This window comes from Prinia subflava, chromosome 2 (genome assembly GCF_021018805.1).
Source record: "Prinia subflava isolate CZ2003 ecotype Zambia chromosome 2, Cam_Psub_1.2, whole genome shotgun sequence".
Taxonomy (NCBI): Eukaryota; Metazoa; Chordata; class Aves; order Passeriformes; family Cisticolidae; genus Prinia; species Prinia subflava.
Genome location: NC_086248.1, coordinates 88,095,777 through 88,115,143, shown reverse-complemented (window position 1 = coordinate 88,115,143; position 19,367 = coordinate 88,095,777). Strand labels below are relative to the sequence as shown.

The 19,367-nt window shown below is 44.1% G+C and overlaps 1 protein-coding gene across 1 annotated transcript; it reads left to right on the top strand.

The window, feature by feature from the left end:
* Positions 1-330: 330 nt before the first annotated feature.
* Positions 331-18,760, top strand: RSPH9 (radial spoke head component 9). Its single transcript, XM_063390925.1, has 5 exons — positions 331-592; positions 757-919; positions 1,616-1,745; positions 2,296-2,442; positions 18,499-18,760. The coding sequence occupies exons 1-5, from the start codon at positions 366-368 to the stop codon at positions 18,657-18,659; spliced, it is 828 nt and encodes a 275-aa protein (XP_063246995.1). The 5' UTR covers positions 331-365; the 3' UTR covers positions 18,660-18,760.
* The last annotated feature ends 607 nt before the right edge of the window (positions 18,761-19,367 follow it).

The following is a 19,367-nucleotide window of genomic DNA, read 5'->3' as shown; positions in this document are numbered from 1 at the left end:
AGTGACATCGTAAGCAGTGAGCTTCAGAAGGGGTTTTTTTCCCGTTGTCCACGTAAGAAATAAAGCACATGGAACCCTTTGTGGTATCCCTCTGAAGGAGCAATGCAACCGTATGCCCGCCTGCGTTCTGGACTTGGCTTTGGATTTAGGCCTCTTGGAAGTGAGGAACACAGCGCAGGCAGACCCCAATAGCTGCAGCCTTGCTGGGCGGCTGCTGGCCAGCGGCTCTGTGCCCCTCCCGGGCGGGGTTAGCCGAGCACGTTACCGACACCTCGCCCCTGGCTGCTGCGGCGGCGGGACCGGGGCGGGCGGGGTGGCCGGGGCGGGCGGGCCGCGGTCTCCCGGCAACGGCGCCGCTCACAGCCATGGAGGCGCAGTCGCTGCCCGCGGCCCTGGCGCTGGTGGCCGGCGGCGGCGCGGGCCTCAGCCCGGAGCGGCGGGCGGCGCTGGGCGTCTCGCTGCCGCTGCTGCAGCGCGACTACCGCTTCGAGCGGGTCTGGTTCTGGGGCTGCATCCAGGGCGTGCGCGGCGCCTACTACATCGCCGAGGGGCTGGGCCCCGACCGCGCCGCGCCCCGCAGGCGCCTGTACAGGTGCGGGGGCCGCCCCGGGGAGCAGGGCGAGAGCGGCCGGGCCGGCCGGGGGTGGTGTCCGGCCCTCGGGAGGGAGCCTCGCTGTGCCCGCAGGGGCCTGGCGAGGTTGCTTCGAGCCCTGTTCTTTAACGGGCTGGGCCCTGAGTCGTGCTTGTCGTTGGCAGCTTGAACTGCTTGGACTGGAGCCTCCTGACGCCAGCCACCAAGGAGATGCTTGCACTGGTTGAGCAGATGAAGGGCCGCTTTCAGGGGGATCCTTCTTTTGAGTACAGCTTGCTTGAGATAAACGCAGAAGCTGCTGCAAGACTGATGGCAAATGGCGAGGAGGTAAATACAGCAAAACGTTTTCCAACTCTGTTCGCCAAATTTGCACCCCTCACGCTGGACAGGTGGTGGCTTCTCCTTCGTAATGAACAGCATGAACGTGTGGTCAGAACATCCACAATTTCCTCCTGGTTAAAGCACAGTGCTTATAACACCAAGGTTGCAATTTCAATCACTGTATGGGCTGTTTGCTTAAGAGTTGGATTTGGTGATCCTTATGGGTCCCTGCCAACTCAGAGTATTCTGTAACTGTGTCTACAATTCCTCACTATCATTTGTGTGGCAACAGCTTCTTAATTGAACTCCTATTTCAGTTATTGCTAGAGTTCAACAGGCCTCAGAAATAGTAAATATCCCTTATGCTTTATTATGCACAACTGGTACAAATCCTCACTGTGCTTTCTGAAGCTTTAATAGTAACTGCAGGCAGCATTCTTTATAAACAAATAGACAAGTCATAAGTAGATTAATTGAGAGGGAGGAAAGAATAGATGAAGGGATGGATAGTTAGATCTCTGGTAAGTCTAAACTGTCTGCTCCTAGCCTGTTTTCTGTCCTGTCTTAGGAGAGAAATGTCTTTTGAGGTCCTTGTGCCATTGGACTCCAAGATGATAAGTCCATTGTGTCACCTCAGGTTTATTTTCAGAAATGAAAACAAGGAAAGCCGTGCCTTTAAAATTTCCCTATTTTCCTTTAAAGCCTGTGATCAAGGAGGAGGCCCGCCTCATAGCTACCATAGAACAGATAGACAGAGCAGTCGGCATCGTCCCCCGGGGGGCGTTTGTGAAGACTCCTCTTGGGTCTGTGCATGAAAACAGACACTTCGAAGGTAAATTCTGATTGTCTTTATTAGGATCAACTGTACTTTGATCATAAAGGCTGTAAATTAAGATGCCTTTCTCTAACTGATGTTTTGATTTCAGTTGTTTGTTTTTTGGGGTTTTTTTCCTCTTGGATAAGATGAACAGGGAGGAGAGAATGCAGTGCCACTAATGTTCAGGTGTATGATTCAATTCTGGAAGATGGGAAAAGAGTCAGTAATAGTTCTGAGTCATTAAACTGAGTCATTTGTCTGTATAAACTGTAGTTTAGCAATTGTAGAAGTAGTGAATTGTCCATTTAGATACAAGATATGACCGAATGGGCACAGAAAGTTGTCCTCAAGTCGGTGCCCACTGGTCATCTGGGACTGGAGTCAGTATGGTCTGCAGTGCACAGCAGTGGGGAGTGCTGACACCTGATTCTGACAAGCCTTCTGTGGAGTCTACTGGAGAAAGACTGTGATTCTGTCCTGGGCATTAGAGAAACAATATTATCCTTGATAGTATAATAAATGTTCATTCATGTATGTATTAATGTTCAACAATGGCTGTTTGCAGGTCTGTCTTTGGTGGCGGCAAAAAAGTTAAGTTCCTATTTCCATTTCACTGAGCCTGTTAACCTGAAGAATAAAACCCTGCTGGAAAAGGCTGACCTGGATCCATCCACTGACTTTCTAGATTCTCTGGAGCATGATATCCCACGAGGTAAAGGTAGCAAAATCAACAGATGCAATGAAAGGGAATGCCATAGGAAATTTGAATAGCCTTGGAAACACTGAGGGGACTGGTGTGGGTTACTATGGAGGTGGTAAGAGAAGATTCTGTGAATCTGTAAAGGAACTTTATCCTTTACTAAATATTGTAGTTACCTCCTGTTTTATGCCATTCTAAATGCTTACAACAGAAAAATGTAAGCATACCAGAGCAGTCACATCCTCACAACAGGTCTGATCACTCTGCCTCAGTGCCATATTCCTTCCTGACTTCTGTAAAGCCTGTGACAACCAGTGACCCTATTGGGAGAGATAACTTCACCAGTGATAGAGGGAATTTATGTGGTTTGAAGTATTTCACACCTCTTGTTCCACCCAGTATTTCTCTTCTTTATCTAAATGGGCTCTCATTAACACCAAGCTGATATCTCGGAGAGGCTGGATTCAAATGTTCCTTTGATAAACTGTGTTGGAAGTCTGTACTGTGGCAGGATTATACACCTGAAAGGAGAAAAAATACAGGCATCCTGGATTGTATCTCCAGTTTACATCTCTACTGTTCTACTGGACAACTGCAAATACATTTAAAGTCTCTTCCAGAGATCCCTCTGGCAGGATATTTCTCTAAAGAGATGGGAGTGGCTTGTTATTTGTTTCTATCTGTTTTTTGCTGATTTGCTGCAATTTTTTGGATTGGACCAAATGTTTTCATGTCCTCTGTCTAAGGAGATTCTAGGGAAACAATTCAAACTTAGATTTGTTACTTTATTCCTGTCCAGGAGTAGTAGGATAGGATACTAGGTGACCTGTGCCAGATGGAATTGAGTGGATGCACAGTGAACTGCCAGTGTTGTAAATAGCTTTTCAGAGTCTCTCTCCCTCCCTTCCCTTCTCTTCTTACCCCCCTCTTCTTACCCCCTCCCAATCCTCCCTTTGGCAAACAAAGAACTGAGAATTGAGCTCCTGCCTGAATTCTGAACATATTTGACAGAGCATAAACCGCTAAAACCTAACCACTCTTCAGCTTACTGGAAGTGTCCTTACGCAGTTGTTTTCCAGAGGTGCAGTTGGAAAGACTGCACTTTTTAAAATACATTGGCTCATTGAGGTGGCCCTTTTGACTCAAAGCAGAATTGCAACAGGGATTAGATCCTAGATGTCTCTTAAGAAAATTCTAGCTGCACTTTTGTATGGAAGTTCGGATTTTGCCACCATTTGCCTTCCTGCCGTTCCCCCCTCTTTTTTCCTCCCTCCCTCGTGGTAGGGAGACACACCGTGTGTTAGACATGAAGATGGTTTTGTTGAAGTCTTCAAATCAAATTTGACTTGGAGCTGTATTTTACCTGGTGGCAGATGGAAAGCTGGGCTCAACTGTGCCACTGTTGTGATTGTGTTCCTGTGGCAGCCTGGTGTCTGTGTAAGCATGAACCTTTACCCCCTACCCGGGAGGATCTTGCTGCTGGTGTAGATTTCAGTATCCTTGAAAGAGTTGCCTCTGAAAGGCTATCTGAGCTAAAGTGCAGCTGAATGCTTCTCAGTGGAAGAGAAGATTCATCATGGTGCCTGTGCAGCTCTGCCTGCTCTGTCCTGAATTTGGGGATGAGGTGAAGGAGATGAAGGAGGTAAGAAGGAATTGGTTACAGGACTAGCAAGGTGTGTAGCCTCTCTCATTGCATTCTGTCACATGCAGATAGGAGCTCTGACATTAAAGAAAGATCAACCCAGCCTCCTTTAACAAGCATTCTGGTTGCCTAAAAGTACTGGTTGCTTGTGAAAATGTGGGGGGAAAAAAACCAGGACAGACACAGGCTTTCTGCTGATTTTATCAGCATGGCTTTGCCAGAGTTACTCCTGTTGTGAGATACTCAGACTCTGGTTCTCAGATTACTTTCCTTGAGCTCTGACAGTGCATGTTGGTCCTGACAGAGCAGAAAAAGTAGACAGTGCTTTTTCTGTTTACTGACATGTTGTTCACAGCTCTGGCAAATCCCCTCATTTTGACCTGAAGTTTTTCTTGTCTTTTCTGGTTAGATCCTGTCTTGAACAGTTATTGTCAGAGCAGAAGTAGGAATTCTCAAATTTATTGCATCTAGAATTGTGACTGAAGCTAGAGTTGTCTCTTTTCTCAAAAAACACATAAGTGATCTGGGGGTAAGTGACATTGGAGTGAAGCTCCCAGCCTGCATTGGCTAAATTCCCCTAGCATCTTAAAAGACCTAAAGAACAGAATGAAGAGATTAAGGGCTGATTTTAACCTGTCTAAAAGTAACAACCCTGTTGGAATAGTTTTCTCTATTAATTGGAGACTTAGCATCTGTGATGGCTGTCAAGGGGGTAACTGTCATAAGATATATGGTGTGTCATTATAGGAGAGCAGAGGTGTCTTACAGAATGGAAAGTTGGAGGCAGAGAGAACATTTTATATGACAGCTGAGAGGTGGGAAGAAACGAAGTTAAAACTGGGCTGAATAAAGGCAACAATGGTTAAAAGCAGATTTTAGTGCAAAATTGGAAAATCTGCAGTTCTGTAACAAAACTGTCTGCCATTCTTATCTTTACCAGTGATATCTGCGGAGTTTGCAGGTTCCAGATTCTGTCTGTGTGTCTGTCTATCAGGTTATCTGTGCACTTTAAAAGTTTAGAATATGTTGCTGCTCCTCCTTTAATCATTCTATCTGTTTTTTCTTAGTGTCTCAGCTCCCACAGACAAGTCACTGACTTAGCTTTTTTTAAAAAATGCATTTTTAAAAATGATTCTAGAGAAAAGTGGGAAATGAGAACCTTGTCTGACAGCGTGAACATGGAGGGGTTGTGATACAGATCTTCTGTCACCACAGTATCAGATCATGTAATGCTTCATCCTGATCCAAATGGCCAGCTGGCCAGGACGTTGCATGCTGGGATCTGTAGGTTTTGCTGGCCATATGTCTGCATTAAAGATAAGCTTGTTTGCTCTAGTCTAAGCAGACAATCTGCTCAACTTTATGCACAATTAGATGTGGCCTTTCAGCTGCTGGCACACCGCCAGCGTTGTCCTTTCTGCTGCATGGAGTTTGGAACCCTGGACGTAGCATGTCAGGAACTAGGGCTGGGGCAGTTTTACATCTGCTTGTAGATAATGGAATGGCAAGGCAAATAGCAATAATTCCTAGCATGCCTACAGCATTTTCACTTGATGACTTAATGTTGTGAAGATATGAAATAATAGACACTTTTCAGGCATTGATAATGATGGGGGAAAAGGAGGGGGAATGCTGATTTTACTGTGACCCTGGTATCAGATCAGACCATACCCCATTCTGCAAGGATAAAGAAAGGGGATGAGTGAAAGCCTGAGGTACTAGTGTAGAGTGGAAAGCGTGGAAGGAAGTGAGACAAGAGATGGAGAATTCAGTTCTCTGGCACTTTCAAACTGCAATTTGGAAAAGCAGTAGCTTGACTCTGAGGGTTTGTTACAGGTTACTGACTCAGATCACTTTGATAATGGAGGTAAGGGACACCAACAGAACACTGCTAAAAACTGATGTAGGTGGGGAGGTATGTCTAGATAGGAAAAGATATGAGTGGAAATAGGATTTATATCAGAAGACTTTGTTCAAAAGTCATAAGCCCCAGTCAGTAAATAGCTGCCTTTGGCTGAAAACCTACCACAGTTCATTTGCAGATTGAGAGTAGAAATTAGAATCAAAAAAGACACGTAAAAGGAAATTCAAAAGGTTTGGAATGATTAATGATTGATATAAATTGGAATTTATAATGAGTAGAGAATGACAAATTCTCTAGAGCCAGGATAACTGGAGTACTCTGTGACAATGGTAAGGCAGATTTTTTTTTTAACTATACTAAGAAGAAAACATAGTAAAGGTACTGGAAACTGTCACTAAATGGTGATGGTAAAAAGCTGATAAGCATGTGGAAGGGCAGAAGAACTCAATTTTTTCTGGTTTCTTTTTTGAAAGAATATGGAGTTGCATCAAGTAAAGACAATAAAATACAGTTTCAGACAGTTTCCAGGCTGTTTGCTAAGGGAGGGTAGAGTTAAACAACATTTACTGTGCATCAAAAACATTAAAATCGCAAAGACAGATAAGTTACTTCTGAAATCATTATCTCAGGAGACTTGTGGCATAATAATCTTTAATAAATCCCAACATTGCAGAATTATTCCCCTAAATTTAATCTTCCTTAGCAGTTGTGATTCAGAATTCACTGAATGGGTGTATTTCTGGGAGAGGTCAGAAAGGACCAGTGCCAATACTGATAATTCTTCAACTTACTTATAAATTATCTAAAAGTAAAGGGTTGGATGGAGAGTCAAATAATGACAAGGATGGATACAGAGACACGGAGAACTGGGCTTAAATACAGTACATTTTGGTGTACCTACCTGCAAAGTCACATGAGGAAAGTAAGAACTATAAATCAGACTTTGAGAATTGTATTCTAGAAACTGTGGCTCTGAAAGGAAATCCAGACACAACCCACTGAACATCAGCTCCCAGACTGATCCTGAGACTTTAAAGGGTAACTTGATCTGCAGATACATAAACAAGTAGAAACAGGGGGTGACTTTACTTTTGCATATACTGTTAGTGGAATCATAACTGGATGACTGCACATTGCAAAACCAAAGAGTTGCAGAAAAGAGTCACAAAATGATTCAAGGGCTGGTGAGAGACATAAACAGTTTGATCTGTTTATCTTGAGGAAAAGCCCGTGAGAATGGCTGTATTACACTGTGTAAATACTCGGTGGAGTTTAAGTATTAGGTACTGAAGCTCTATTTATTATAGCAGAGAAAGGCATAACAGGAATCAGCAGCTAAGATGAACAATGAAATAAAATTTCTGAGAGTGAAAAGATTACCAGTTAGCAAGGGTAATGGATGAGCCGTTGTCTCTTGGTATCTTAACATCACGCTGGATGTCTTCTTGGGAATTGTGTTTCAGTCAAATGCAAATACAAGTTGATAGTCCCAGACATGTGTAAGTGACTTCAGTTTAATGGGCAGTGGTTGGAGGAGTCTAGATTCCTGGTATGCCTGGCCATAAACTTGATGATGGCCGTGGAGGGGGATGTTCAGCTTGGACTTCTTCATTGTCAGTGACAGTAACACTGTCTGGGTTCCAAGTGCAAGTCAGCTCATTTCAGCTGGCATTGCTTTCTGGAGTATGATATGTGAGGGCTCAAAGGAGGACTGAGGAGATTCCTGACTTACTGCCATTGTGGATCTTTATTACTGGGAGAGAGATTTTATAGCATCACTCCAAATGGGTATACAGTGACAGGGTGAATCAGTGAGTCTTGTCTACTTGGCATTTCAAGATGAAGGAAGGGTAGAAGAAGTGCCTAGACAGAAGATCATTCCAGCTCCTTTACCATTTGACTGTGGAGGAAGTGACAGCCACTTGGATTGTAGCTCTATTTCTTCACGTGAAAGTGCAGTGGTTTTGGAGCGCTCCTTACAGAGCATTACAGACAAAGGGATTTGTGGCCATTTCTTTGGCTGAAAACTTTGAGCACGAGCTTTTCTGTAAGCTTGCTGAACAGTGGCCTCGGTTAGAACACTGACCTCCTGTCATCTGAGGTTCATTAGCACGGTCTTTATCGGTTTAGCAAAAGCTGGTGCCTAATGGGTCCTTGAAGATGAAGGGACTGCATTTCTAAGTGGGAGATAGTTTCTGTGGCTGCTCCCAAGGGCCATTTTGGTAGCCCCATCATGGCTGTCCCAAAAGTCAGGGTGCAGGAAGGAAGAAGGCCAGGAGGCACGACCCTGCTTTATCTCCGTACATTAACACAGCTAATTAACTTGCTCTCGATCCCCCTCCCTCCTCCCTTCAAGGCGATTAATCCCCTATCAGCCCCGGTCTCCAGCCATTTGAAGAGTCTGCAGAGGTATTTACAGCCCCCAGCCAGCCACCAGAGGCAAGGGCCCTTTATCAGGGCTCTAAGACAAATGGCTGCCTATCTCCCCAGAGGCCTTGCAAAATCCAGCGAAGTGCTATGCTGTGCTGGCCACCTACTTTCACCCAGCCTCCCTTCCCCACTAACATTTCACAGATGTGACCTGAGCCCTCCCCTTTCATTGCTTAACAATAAGCAGCACCTCCCCAGCACTGTGAAAGCCGAGAGCAAGAGCACTTTACTCCTTAGCCTGCCAAGAGCCACACGGGGACAAGGCTTTTCAAGCTGTCTCACCGAAATCCAAACTAAAAGACCATAATAAATGAGAGCACGGTACTTGATGTTCGCAAGGATAAAAAGAGGTAGTGAAAATGTAGGCTGAAATACCTAGCATGGCTCACAGCTATGCTCACTCCTCGTTAGCAGATACGATCCTAAGGCTTGGTGAATGTGTAAACTGAGCTACAGAATCCTATGGAGTTACCTGACATTAATACAAGTAGTTTTGACAAACAGGCTTTAGAATACAGTGTTAGCGAATGAGAAAACCAGATGAGTGTGCATCCGAACAGTAGGATTTCTGATCTGAAAATCGAACCCAGTAGCTGGCTTAGTGGGTTGTTAGTAAAAGCATTGGTGTCTGAAGTTCTCCGTTTGAACTGAAGTTGGCCGTCCCTAGAAATAATTCCAGGATGACTCTAGCTGCTGCCTTCCAGCAGGGTGCACTATGGCGCCAGCATTGTCAGTGCTGAGCAAAGAAAAGGAAATCACGAAAGAAGTAAAATGAGAAAGAAAATCAGCAAGAGCAGCATCAAATCAAGGAAAAGGTATGTCCTGAGTTTCCAGACTGTGTGTGGCATACTGGCCTCCTGAACTGTAGGTATAGAGAAGATATTCTCCCTTTCAAGCTTAGGCAATTTCTGGAATTGTCACTAGGCTTTTCATTGGTTTTCTCAGCTTCCTTAGAGATCACATGCATGCAAACAGACATACACAATATACAAGCATGTCCTCTACATTTTCAAAAATAGGGTCACTCTTAATTTTTGCCAGTGGTGTGTAGAGGCTGTTACCCTAGAAAGCTGCCTGGAGAGCAAGACAAGATGCTGTCCCACCTACGAGCTTGGGTGCTGCCAGCTCAGGAGTTCAAGATCGGACTGGAACCTCTCATGTGGCAGCACAGCAGGAGGACTCCTGGGCCAGCTAGTATTAGAGGTTCTGACTGGATGATCATGGTCTGCTTTGATTGCTGGAAAGGAGCCTGTTTTCCTTGGGCTTTGTGTGTAGGGATAATAAAGCAGTGCATTCATGGCTTTTGGGTCCTAGGTCTGTATCACCTCAGGGTCTTGTTTAGTCAGACCTTGGATGAGTTTATACTGGAAAAGGGCTGCCCATCAGCGGAGAGCTCTGGTGGAGTCCTTCACCCTCCAGACTGCTGTAGGGAGAGAATGAGGACAGAAGCAGAGCAACTTTCCAGGGTTGAAAAGGTTTTTATTTAAAGGGGTTTTTTCTCCTCAGTGAAAGAAATCATGACCCACCGTGTCTCCATTTAAGCTCCTGGTTCCTTGGACATAAAAAGATGAACTTCTTGCTAAAATGATGGGAAATGCTGGTAAAGCCTTACAGAACCAGAAGCTGTAGATTTATCACCACATCAGTCAGCCTTAGCCTAATTTTTTTCTCTAAGGAATGATGAAAAATTACTTGTGGGGGATATCCTAGAACATTTTGTGTGTCACTGAAGTCAGAACGAGGTCAGCTTTTGCTAGGAGTGATCTGTTTCTGAAGGGGCTCCAAGGAGTGGCAGCTCCTGCCTGTGCAGTCATTGCAATTGATGCCAGCCCTGCATAAAGCTTTGCTTTGCTTTTTGCTGCCCATTTGGCCATGGGGCTTTTGAAAGGAGAAAGCCAACCAGCATTATCTTATTTTATCTTGTTTTTATTTGTACACAAATATCACATGGATTGAAATTCTGCATGCTGAAGGGGTGTGTGGCAGTGTGTAAAGGGAAAAGGACAAGGGACAGTTCATCTTCGAGTATATTTGTACAGCAGTTATGCTGTATGTGATAGCCTAGCAGAAAAAGCATTAAAAGATGCTTAGCCTTAGTATTCAGAATTAGCACTGCACTGTGCTGTATGGAAATGCTCAGTGTGACAGTATTCTCAGAAATTGGTAAACCCTTTGGGTAATTTGGTTCAGAATTCGTATCTAGTTTAGTACAAAAACATCAACAGTTTATAATCTGTGCCATCTGTTCCTCATCCCAAACCCTTTTTATTTAACTAGCCTTGCTAATTTGATGATGGGGTAAGAACTACAACTGGGGGACTGACAGGGCTTGTGGCCTTGCCTCTCCTTGCAGCAGAGCAAACTGGATGTGCTCTAAGCATTTGGTGGGTTTTGAATCCCAGCATCGACTCCTTTGTGTTTTTTCAGAATTCAGAGATCAATGTGAGGTTCTTTGCCCCTAATCCAGCCCCTGTTCATCATTATCACCTCCTCAAAGTGGCCAGTGCTTTGTTAGGAGGAGAGGAAAAATCTTACAAGGTGGCCATAATCTCCTCTGAGAGTCAGACAGATATTCTCCCGTGGGTAAGAAAGTGACAGTGACCAAAAGCTCTAGGGGAAGCAGGCTAGAACAAAGCTGCCCATTGCATCCTTTCATCAAACTGTTAATCTTTCTTTCAAAGACATCACATTTGTTTGGTGACAAAAGCCCCAAAGAAGCTGAATTGAGCCTGAAATCCTGTAGCAAGATTTAGAGGAAGCGTCTTTCATTCAGAGCAGGGAGGGGCGAGAGACTCCTTTTTCTTCCTACCAACCAATGGGCTCAGAGAAACCCACGAAGGTGACGGATTAATGCAGGGGCTCCCCAGGTAGATGCTACGTGACTCCTGGCACGCTCCAAAAACGTTTCCACAGCGACCAGCTGAACGAGAAATATGGAGTGTGATGAGATCCAGCATAACCTTGTGCTTTAGAAGGAGGTGATTTGCCACTCAGAGGTTTCTAAATTTACTACAGAAAACCAAGATTCAGTGATCTGTATCGTAGTTGTCGGAATACAAATAGCATGGATTTTAATCAGTTTTTCGTACTCCTTTTAAGTTTTGATTGCATACGGTTTTGCTGTTTCCTCTAGTGCACAGCCCTATTCCAAGTCTTATTCTAATGCTTGCTGCAGAGTCTACATCTTTCTCTTAATTACAATCTTTTTGGTTTGTTTTATCAGGTGGATGTAGGACTAAAGGGCAAACTAACAGGGCTGTAAGGGAGGCTCTAATTTGATTCAGTGCTAGCTTTTTCAGTCCTTCCCATTCTCTGGTGCTCATTTGTATCTGTGTATTGTCCCTTCTTTTGTGTTGGCATTGCCAGCTGTGCAGTCAGATTCCAGCTGGAAAAATAATGTTATTTCTGTCTAGTATATTTTTCAGCCAGATTGTTTCTCCAACCTGACTCACTAAGCAGTAAATAAACACTTTTTTGGTCTCTGTGATGGGAGAATGATGAGGGTGGGGATAAGGGTTTAAGGGCAGAGGCTGCTTCAGTTGTATTAAGCAGCACTGTTGTTGGATGTCTAGGTACAGCCTGAATTTCATTTTTACTTGGAGGTACCTGAACACCGTGTATCTGGGACAGCACTGCAATCCCTGGGTCTTCCTTGTCAGCAGGAAACAGGTTCTTTGTGTGTAAATAGAAGGCCTGGGCCTGTTGAAATAATTTCTACTGCAGAGGCCTCCCCAGTGGGAGAGGATAATGGAGAGGAAAAGCCTCTAAAGTATGACCATTTTACTTTGGGGTTTGGGCACGGTGCTATTTGTGTGTCAAGGACATGGCAGGCATTAGGACCATGCAAGAGCCGCTTGGCAGCATCTGACTGTAAGCTGTGCTTTCCTGGCTCTGGAGGCTTTTAAAAATAGTACTGAACCTGCAACCAGTCTGTGTTTTTATTTAATTATTATTAAATAGTTATATGGGGAATTGGAAATATTGACAGCAGTGTTAACATATGGGGTGCAGGTGGTGTGTCAAGCAAATGGAAGAGATTTAGTTTGCAGCCAGTAAGTGGCATGAAGGAGTTTGGGCCCCACACAGGACTGTTTGGATGTGTCCTTATGGCTGGTAGGCTGTGTGTGAAAAGTCCGTGTGGCACAATTTATGGAGAGCCAAAGCACGGTGACCTTTCCTTACAGCTGCTCTGGTTTGCAATTTGTCTTTGCTCCCTACAGACAACAAATTAGAAGTAGGAAGCTCTTCCCAGAGTAGGATTTTCTGTTGGAGGGAAATGGAAGCTAAATCCCACGGGTGTAGTGAGGCTTTGTCAGCTCTAAGTGCTTGGGGTCATGCAGCCAAGCAGCGGCTGCTTTTGCAGAGGGAAATGGTTATGCTGCCCCTCTCCGGGTGTTAATATTTGTCCTGTAACTCCATACTTGACTCTCACTGAGGACTCACTGCAGCAATAGATGTTGTAACCTGCTCTTGTGGCAGCATAATGTGTTAATGCTAAGTGCAACCATGCTGTGGTGCTTTTCCCTTGAGACATTTCCTCCTTTGAAGAGGAATTGATAATGTCACTTTTATGACCCTCTGTGAGCTTTTGCAACATGGAGCCTCTCTATCAGGCTGTCTAGCTCTTAAAGCTGTTTCTTCTCAAGGTTGCACAGAAATGAGGCATTGCTGAATCACCTCCAAAGCGGCAGTGTTATGAGAGGTCATACTGCAAGCGGACCAGTTACAGCAGGAAAGTTCTTCTGCAAACTGCCCTCTTAAAAGGGTTTTGTTTAAAAGCTCATGTCTCACGCACCCTATTGCTTCTGTGGATTACAAGATTCAGCCCATGGCTGAGGCAGACATGGGGGATGAGACAGGGATTTCTATTGGCGACTGAAAAGGAAGAAGAAGCTGAGAAGGAGGTTGACTTTTGAAATTCAGCCCTGGTGTTCTGGCAGCTGTTTAAGGGCCATAAAAAAGGCAGTGGTTTAACATTGGGTGAGCATCAGGATCTTCAAAGGACTTTCTTGTTTGGGAAAGATGTAAGGAACTCCTCAGAATTCCTGCCTGTGTTTGGAGGGGTGGAGGCTGCAGCATGATCCAAAGAGGGAATAGGAAGCTCCAGATCTTCATCCAGCAGATACTTTTCCCATGCTCTTTCCTCCCACACAGCAGCTCCCTCCCTTCCCTTCTGGAGCAGCAGCAGGCAATAGTTTCAGCACAGACAGTGCTTGGCTTTCTTAAGTTTGCTGGGTGCAGTGTAAATATGAACTTGTTCTTTTAAGAAATGTATTTTGAACTTTGGGAACCAGAGCAGTGTTACTGGTACGAATCTCTCGTGTAAGAGCAATGACCCTGCACTTCAGCGAGCTTTACATGATGAGTAAAGTTAACTCTGCTGCCTGATTTAGAGACAGCACACACCAAGATGCAAGTTAAAATCAGTATCTAGGTCTGGGAAATCCAACATTAACTTAATGTCTCCTGGTTCTAGTTGTATTCCCTCCAATGCAAATAATAGTATTTTAAAATCTTTCTCTTTTTTTTGACAACTTTTATCTAGGAATCTTGGTGTACCTTACAGACTGATGCTTTGAGCTTCCCAGTCCCTCAGTAAGAGACATATTGTCTGACACAGGGACTGCCACAGAATATACTCAGACAGTGATGGAAAGGATTTGGACCCAGCAGCCCACTTCTGTATTTTTATAGTAATATAGACCTGAAGCTGTCTATGCAATGGTTTTACCCCAACAACCATCTGTAATATCACAGAAGTTCAAAAAATAAAAGAGAGAAAAAGGATGAAAGTAGCATTTAATTTTTATAGTTATCATTCCTTATTATATTGCATTATTAAATGCATTTCTAAAACTTTCTCTTAATGAAGAAAAGATGGCCTATTCATTTTAAGCTATTATTTCATACTGTTCATTAGTTACTGTTCTTCTAGTACTTCTGGAGTGATTTACGACATGAATATTTTAAACTCCTACAGGAAAGGTGGGCCTTCCCAAAAAAAAGCATCTTTTGAATATCGAGAGATTTGAACTGTGATAGAAGAGAGCACAAGTGTCCTGTATCTTTCCAAGAGAACAGCTTTCTCCATGTCTCACAAGTTCAAATTTTGTTTTATGCACCATTTCCTCAAATACTGCTGATGTGGTGAAGTATGGGGGCAAAAAAAGTAATGAGAAAACGGATTCTAATTTTTTCCTATTATGAGGAAGTCCAAAAAACCCAGAGAGGTTCTAGAACTTTAATAATGTCTCTTCTTAGAAGATGCACCAACATTGTGTATCAAATGCAGTTCTGAATGGGTTTTGTGTGTTGCAAAAGTCCAGTCTGGAAAAGCATATTGAAAAAATCACCTTTGATGATTAGGTTAGAAAAATGTCTGTAGTCATCCAGTTAGCAGAACGTAGAAGGTGGCACTGCTGCTACTCTTTGGCTCCGCAGAATCAAGAGCAGCTCTAGGATTAATCATCATTCTGGCTCAAAACAGGATGTCAGTGAAAATGACATTACAGTTCCAGACAGCCTCTTGTAATTTTTTCCTGTTCTCAACCTATATTGTGCTGGTCCAGATGGGATTGCCCTTACGTAACCTGCTTGTTTTTGTTCAGGCCCTCATTTCACAGGAAGGCTTATGCAGCATCAGCAAAACTTTACTGTTCATATTTGTGTAGGACTACATACAGAATGAAGGGCCAGAGAAGAGCTGGAAAGTATAACAATAATAATTAATATTTCCCAAAGGTCTCACATTTATGAAATGACAAATTCAAGCCCTTTGAGAGCTGGCAGCTTGGACAGAAATGTAGAAACTGCACATCACAGCCTTCAGAGATGTAGCATGAAAGTGAATGGAGCCATCTTCAGTTGTATCTGTCCATTTCTGCCAGGTGTGAAGGTGCATGGGAAGTTCCTTTGATCAGCAGAGTTAACTGCTGATGAATACTCTGCTGAGATTGATAAGCCTGTGAGTCACAAGGTAAATATTCTGAGGAGATCATGGATCCATGTACTCTATTGCCCCAGAGCACAGATGTGGGAATTTAATTATGTTGAACTTGGTTTACTCTACCTCCTCTGTGAATTTATCCAACAAAAAGATGTCTAAATCTAGATATAGTTCCTAAGAGCATTAAAAACCCTGTTCTCTCTCTTACCTTTCCCAGTTTTCATGCTCCAGGCATTTCTTTTTGTTCTGTGTAAACGGTTTGGGGCAGAGGGTTCATCTGTGCAGGTGAACATATATGAACAAGCTATCACATGTACGCAGGTTGTTAGATGCTTCCACTATGTTGAGAGGCATTAGCAAATCAGATAATCCCTAAAGGTTTTCACCACCCAGCAAGGCAAGACATAGTCCTATTATTGACAGACTTGCTTCTCAGAGGACTGGTCCTAAATCAAAGACAATGAGAGTTCCTCATTGCATTATCTTTTTGTCACAGAAACTTTTCAAAAAATGTATGGCATGTCATCATCCCCTTCCTCACAAACCAGTGTGTAAAGCTGCAGCAAGTACCACCAGTATTTGGAAGAAAGACTTGTAGATAATTTCAAGAAATTCAAGCTGAAGAACCATGTGCTGGGAGCAGTGATTCAAAGGAGAAATTGAGAGTTACTTGTCACTATTACATTCAGACCTATTTGCCTGCTACTTCTTGATCAACACTCCTATGCATGGTCTTGCTACTGTCACTAGGAAATGCTGAAAACTTTCAGAGACAAAGTTCAACGAACTGAAAGCTTGTCCTTTGACAGCAAATGCCTGTAGTGCTTCAGTCACTGATGATCTGTCTTGTAGTGAAGTGTTCCTCATCTGGGTTTCCATGCTATCCTAGTGGTGAAATTTCTTAAGAACTCGCAGATCCCCTCAGTCAGGATCTGTAATCCCAGTAGCTGAACCATAATAGGCGTTTTTACACCAGGGATGAAAAAGATCCAGTCCAGTTTGTGTCTGTAGAGATTGGGATTGCTTTGTATGTGAAACCACTGCTTAGGAAGATATTAGCTCATGTTGTACCTAGGACTTGTGTAAAGAATGTCATAGTGCAAGCAAGGTGAAAAGATGGCACACACCTGTATTGACCATTTGATATTAAGTAGTGCTCTGCTTTACTGCAACCACGGTTGTTTGTCTTTAGTGGAAATGTGGAGAAGAGTGAGTCAGAAGTAAGTTCTCCAAAGCAGGAATCTCCTGAAAAAGACTGTGAATGTCTGTTTTGTACTTCTGTCCTGCAGCTCAAGTCAGTCTGTCAGAAAGGAGGTAGGTATTGTTGCTGTTCACTGAGTTCCACATTTGCACATGACTGGAGAGGGCACTTTGAAAGGTAACAGATCAGAGGTGACACAAGACTTGCATATCATAGTATAACAAATGTGGAATTTGCTGCTGAAGGAGACAGAGGAAACAGTGGTGTCCAAGTAACCTTTGAGAAGTACAGAAATACGAAGTGAAGAGTTAGGTAACAGGTGAGCAGCACAACTCAACACCTGGTTTTACAGGGTTTACATTGTTCCTTTCTGATTCTGCAGCCACCACGTTTCCCCTCAACTTCCCTCCTTCCCACAGCCTCTGTAGTTTGCCATGAACTACACGAGACAACATCTATTGCCAGGGAGCACGCAGGAGCCCAAGGCTGCACACTGATTGCCCAGCGAGCTGCTGCCTCGTGGCTGCCAGGCAGGCCTGACAGCCTGTTCTTCCTTGCAGCTGCTGGCAGAACAAAGCTCCAGGAGCTGCAGTCAGCCCTTGGGCCACATCCCAGGGAGACCTGCTGTAGGAACCTGGGGTGGTAAAGCCCTTCAGCCCTTTGTCGGATGTGACTAAAATTGGCCAAGAGTCACAAGTGAGTGGAGCGGGAGGACAGACAGCTGACAGCAGTCACAGAAGCCCTTCCCCAGGCTAACCGTGACATGAGTAAGCATGAATCATAGCATAAATTGATGAGCCTAAAATTAATGAGCCTAAAATTATCTACAAAGATGAATACTGCTTAAATGGCCCAACACATTATGTGCTTTCTGCTTATTCTGGAATTGGCAGATTTTGGCTTTGGGTACAGATTTTTGATAGGCTGACTGCTTGACTCCAGGCCAGTGGTAGCCTGACAATTCGAACCACATTTTTTAAATTTGGGCCTGCTCCTTTTTTTTCTTTGATGGAGATTCAGCAGGAACCTTCTTCCCTACATTGTAGCCTCAAGGCATTACTGATTTGGTGCTGAAGCTGGTATTTTCTTCTCCTGGCAGCTCCTTGCCCTCCAGCACTGAATCCAAGCTGATGCTCCAGCCCCCTCCCTCTGGCACAATTCCCAAGCTGTCATGTCATATGCAAAATAAATACTCAGAGGCTCTGAGCTCCTTGCATCCAGAAGAAACTGCATTTTCACACTGGCTCTGAACCTCTTCTGTAGAGCCAAAACAAAATTAATGTGGAAACTAATCCCTTTGCCCCTACCACGCACATCCTCTTCAACAGTGGAGCCAAGAAAGACTGAAGAGAATTAACCTTTTCCATAAATTTCTCAGATAGGAAATACCCTATATTTCATTTTCTCATTTTTTTTCCAGTTGCTGCATCAGAGAAACCAGTCTTCCCTGAAGGAGGAAAGCACCTTCCTCCTCTTCCCACTACTAATGCCAGAAGTTTATTTTAAGGACAAATTTCATACCTATGCAGGATTGCTATAACTCATCTTGGCTCTCTGTAGCTATTAGCTACACCAAGTAGGTGGCAGAGCTTGTTGGAGTAACTGCTGCCCGCTCAGAAACAGCCAAGAATAGCTGCAGCCTCTCCTGGGGATCAGCTATGCCAGTCTGGAGCTCGTGGGTCCCTTCCTGTGACGCATGACCACTGCCACCACAGCCATGGGAATATGCTGCTATGTGAACCCAGGCAGACATCTGCAAACAAGGGCAGCCTGCAGTGCTGAACTGACAAAAGGAAATCAGGGCATCGAGGTTTATGTTCTCCCTGACTTCCCTCCTTCCTGAGCTGTCACAAACTCCAGTGCAGCCTTGCACCCTGGTCAGGCAGCACCCATGGCAGCCCTTCTCTCAGCTTAGGATAACTTGCTGCAGGAACGCTGCCTCTTTTCTCTTTTCCCATGATTCACTTGGACATCTTCTCACACAGGCTCCTGGAGTATCCAGCTGGAGAAGGGAGGCGCTGTGGTGGTGCTGCGGAGCCTGCTGTGGCTGGGACTGACATTCTACCATGTCCCAATGACCAAGCAATTTGGCTACGTCTACTTTGGCACTGGTGAGAAGAATCTTGATCTGCCCTTCATGCTGTGACTCTTCTGTCTGGGAGAAGGGCTCAAGAACTAGAAAAAAATCTAGATTTTATACTTAGGAAATTTTGTTTACTGCTTGTTCTAATAAAAATGTGAAACCTCTGCACTTTGAGCAGGATTCTTTTGTGCCTGGATGCTAGCCCTGATTCTTTTCCTAGGACTTCACTGCATGCAATCCTCCCTCAACTCCAGATTGAATTCAGGGAATCACAGAACATTCTGAGTTGGAAGGGACCCACAGGCTTGTCGAATCCAGCTCTTAAGTGAATGGCCCATATGGGGATTGAACACAACCTTGGCGTTATTAGCACCAAGCTCTCCCTGTAATGTGTCACTGCGGATCCTTTAGATAGTAACAAATGGCATTTTCTTCCCTGACAGGCACGCTCTAGGTCAGAAATCAAATCTAAGCCATCTGTCCGATTACAAAAGCACCTTGCTTACACAAGAACTAATTTGGAAACATGAATGAACCTGCTGTCACCTATGAATGATAAAAGCAGAGGGAGTCAGGGTAGAAAATTGATGTATACTGTAAGAGATCTGTACTAAATCCTGAAAGGCATATTGAAGAGAGTATTTTGCTTTTCAGATGTTAAGATTTCACCACAATTAGAGGGAACTTTCCAGCTCGTATCACTAAACTGTAGAAAAACAATAGCTGTGGGCATCACCTGGTCTTGAAAAATGTGCTTACTTAGGTTCATCT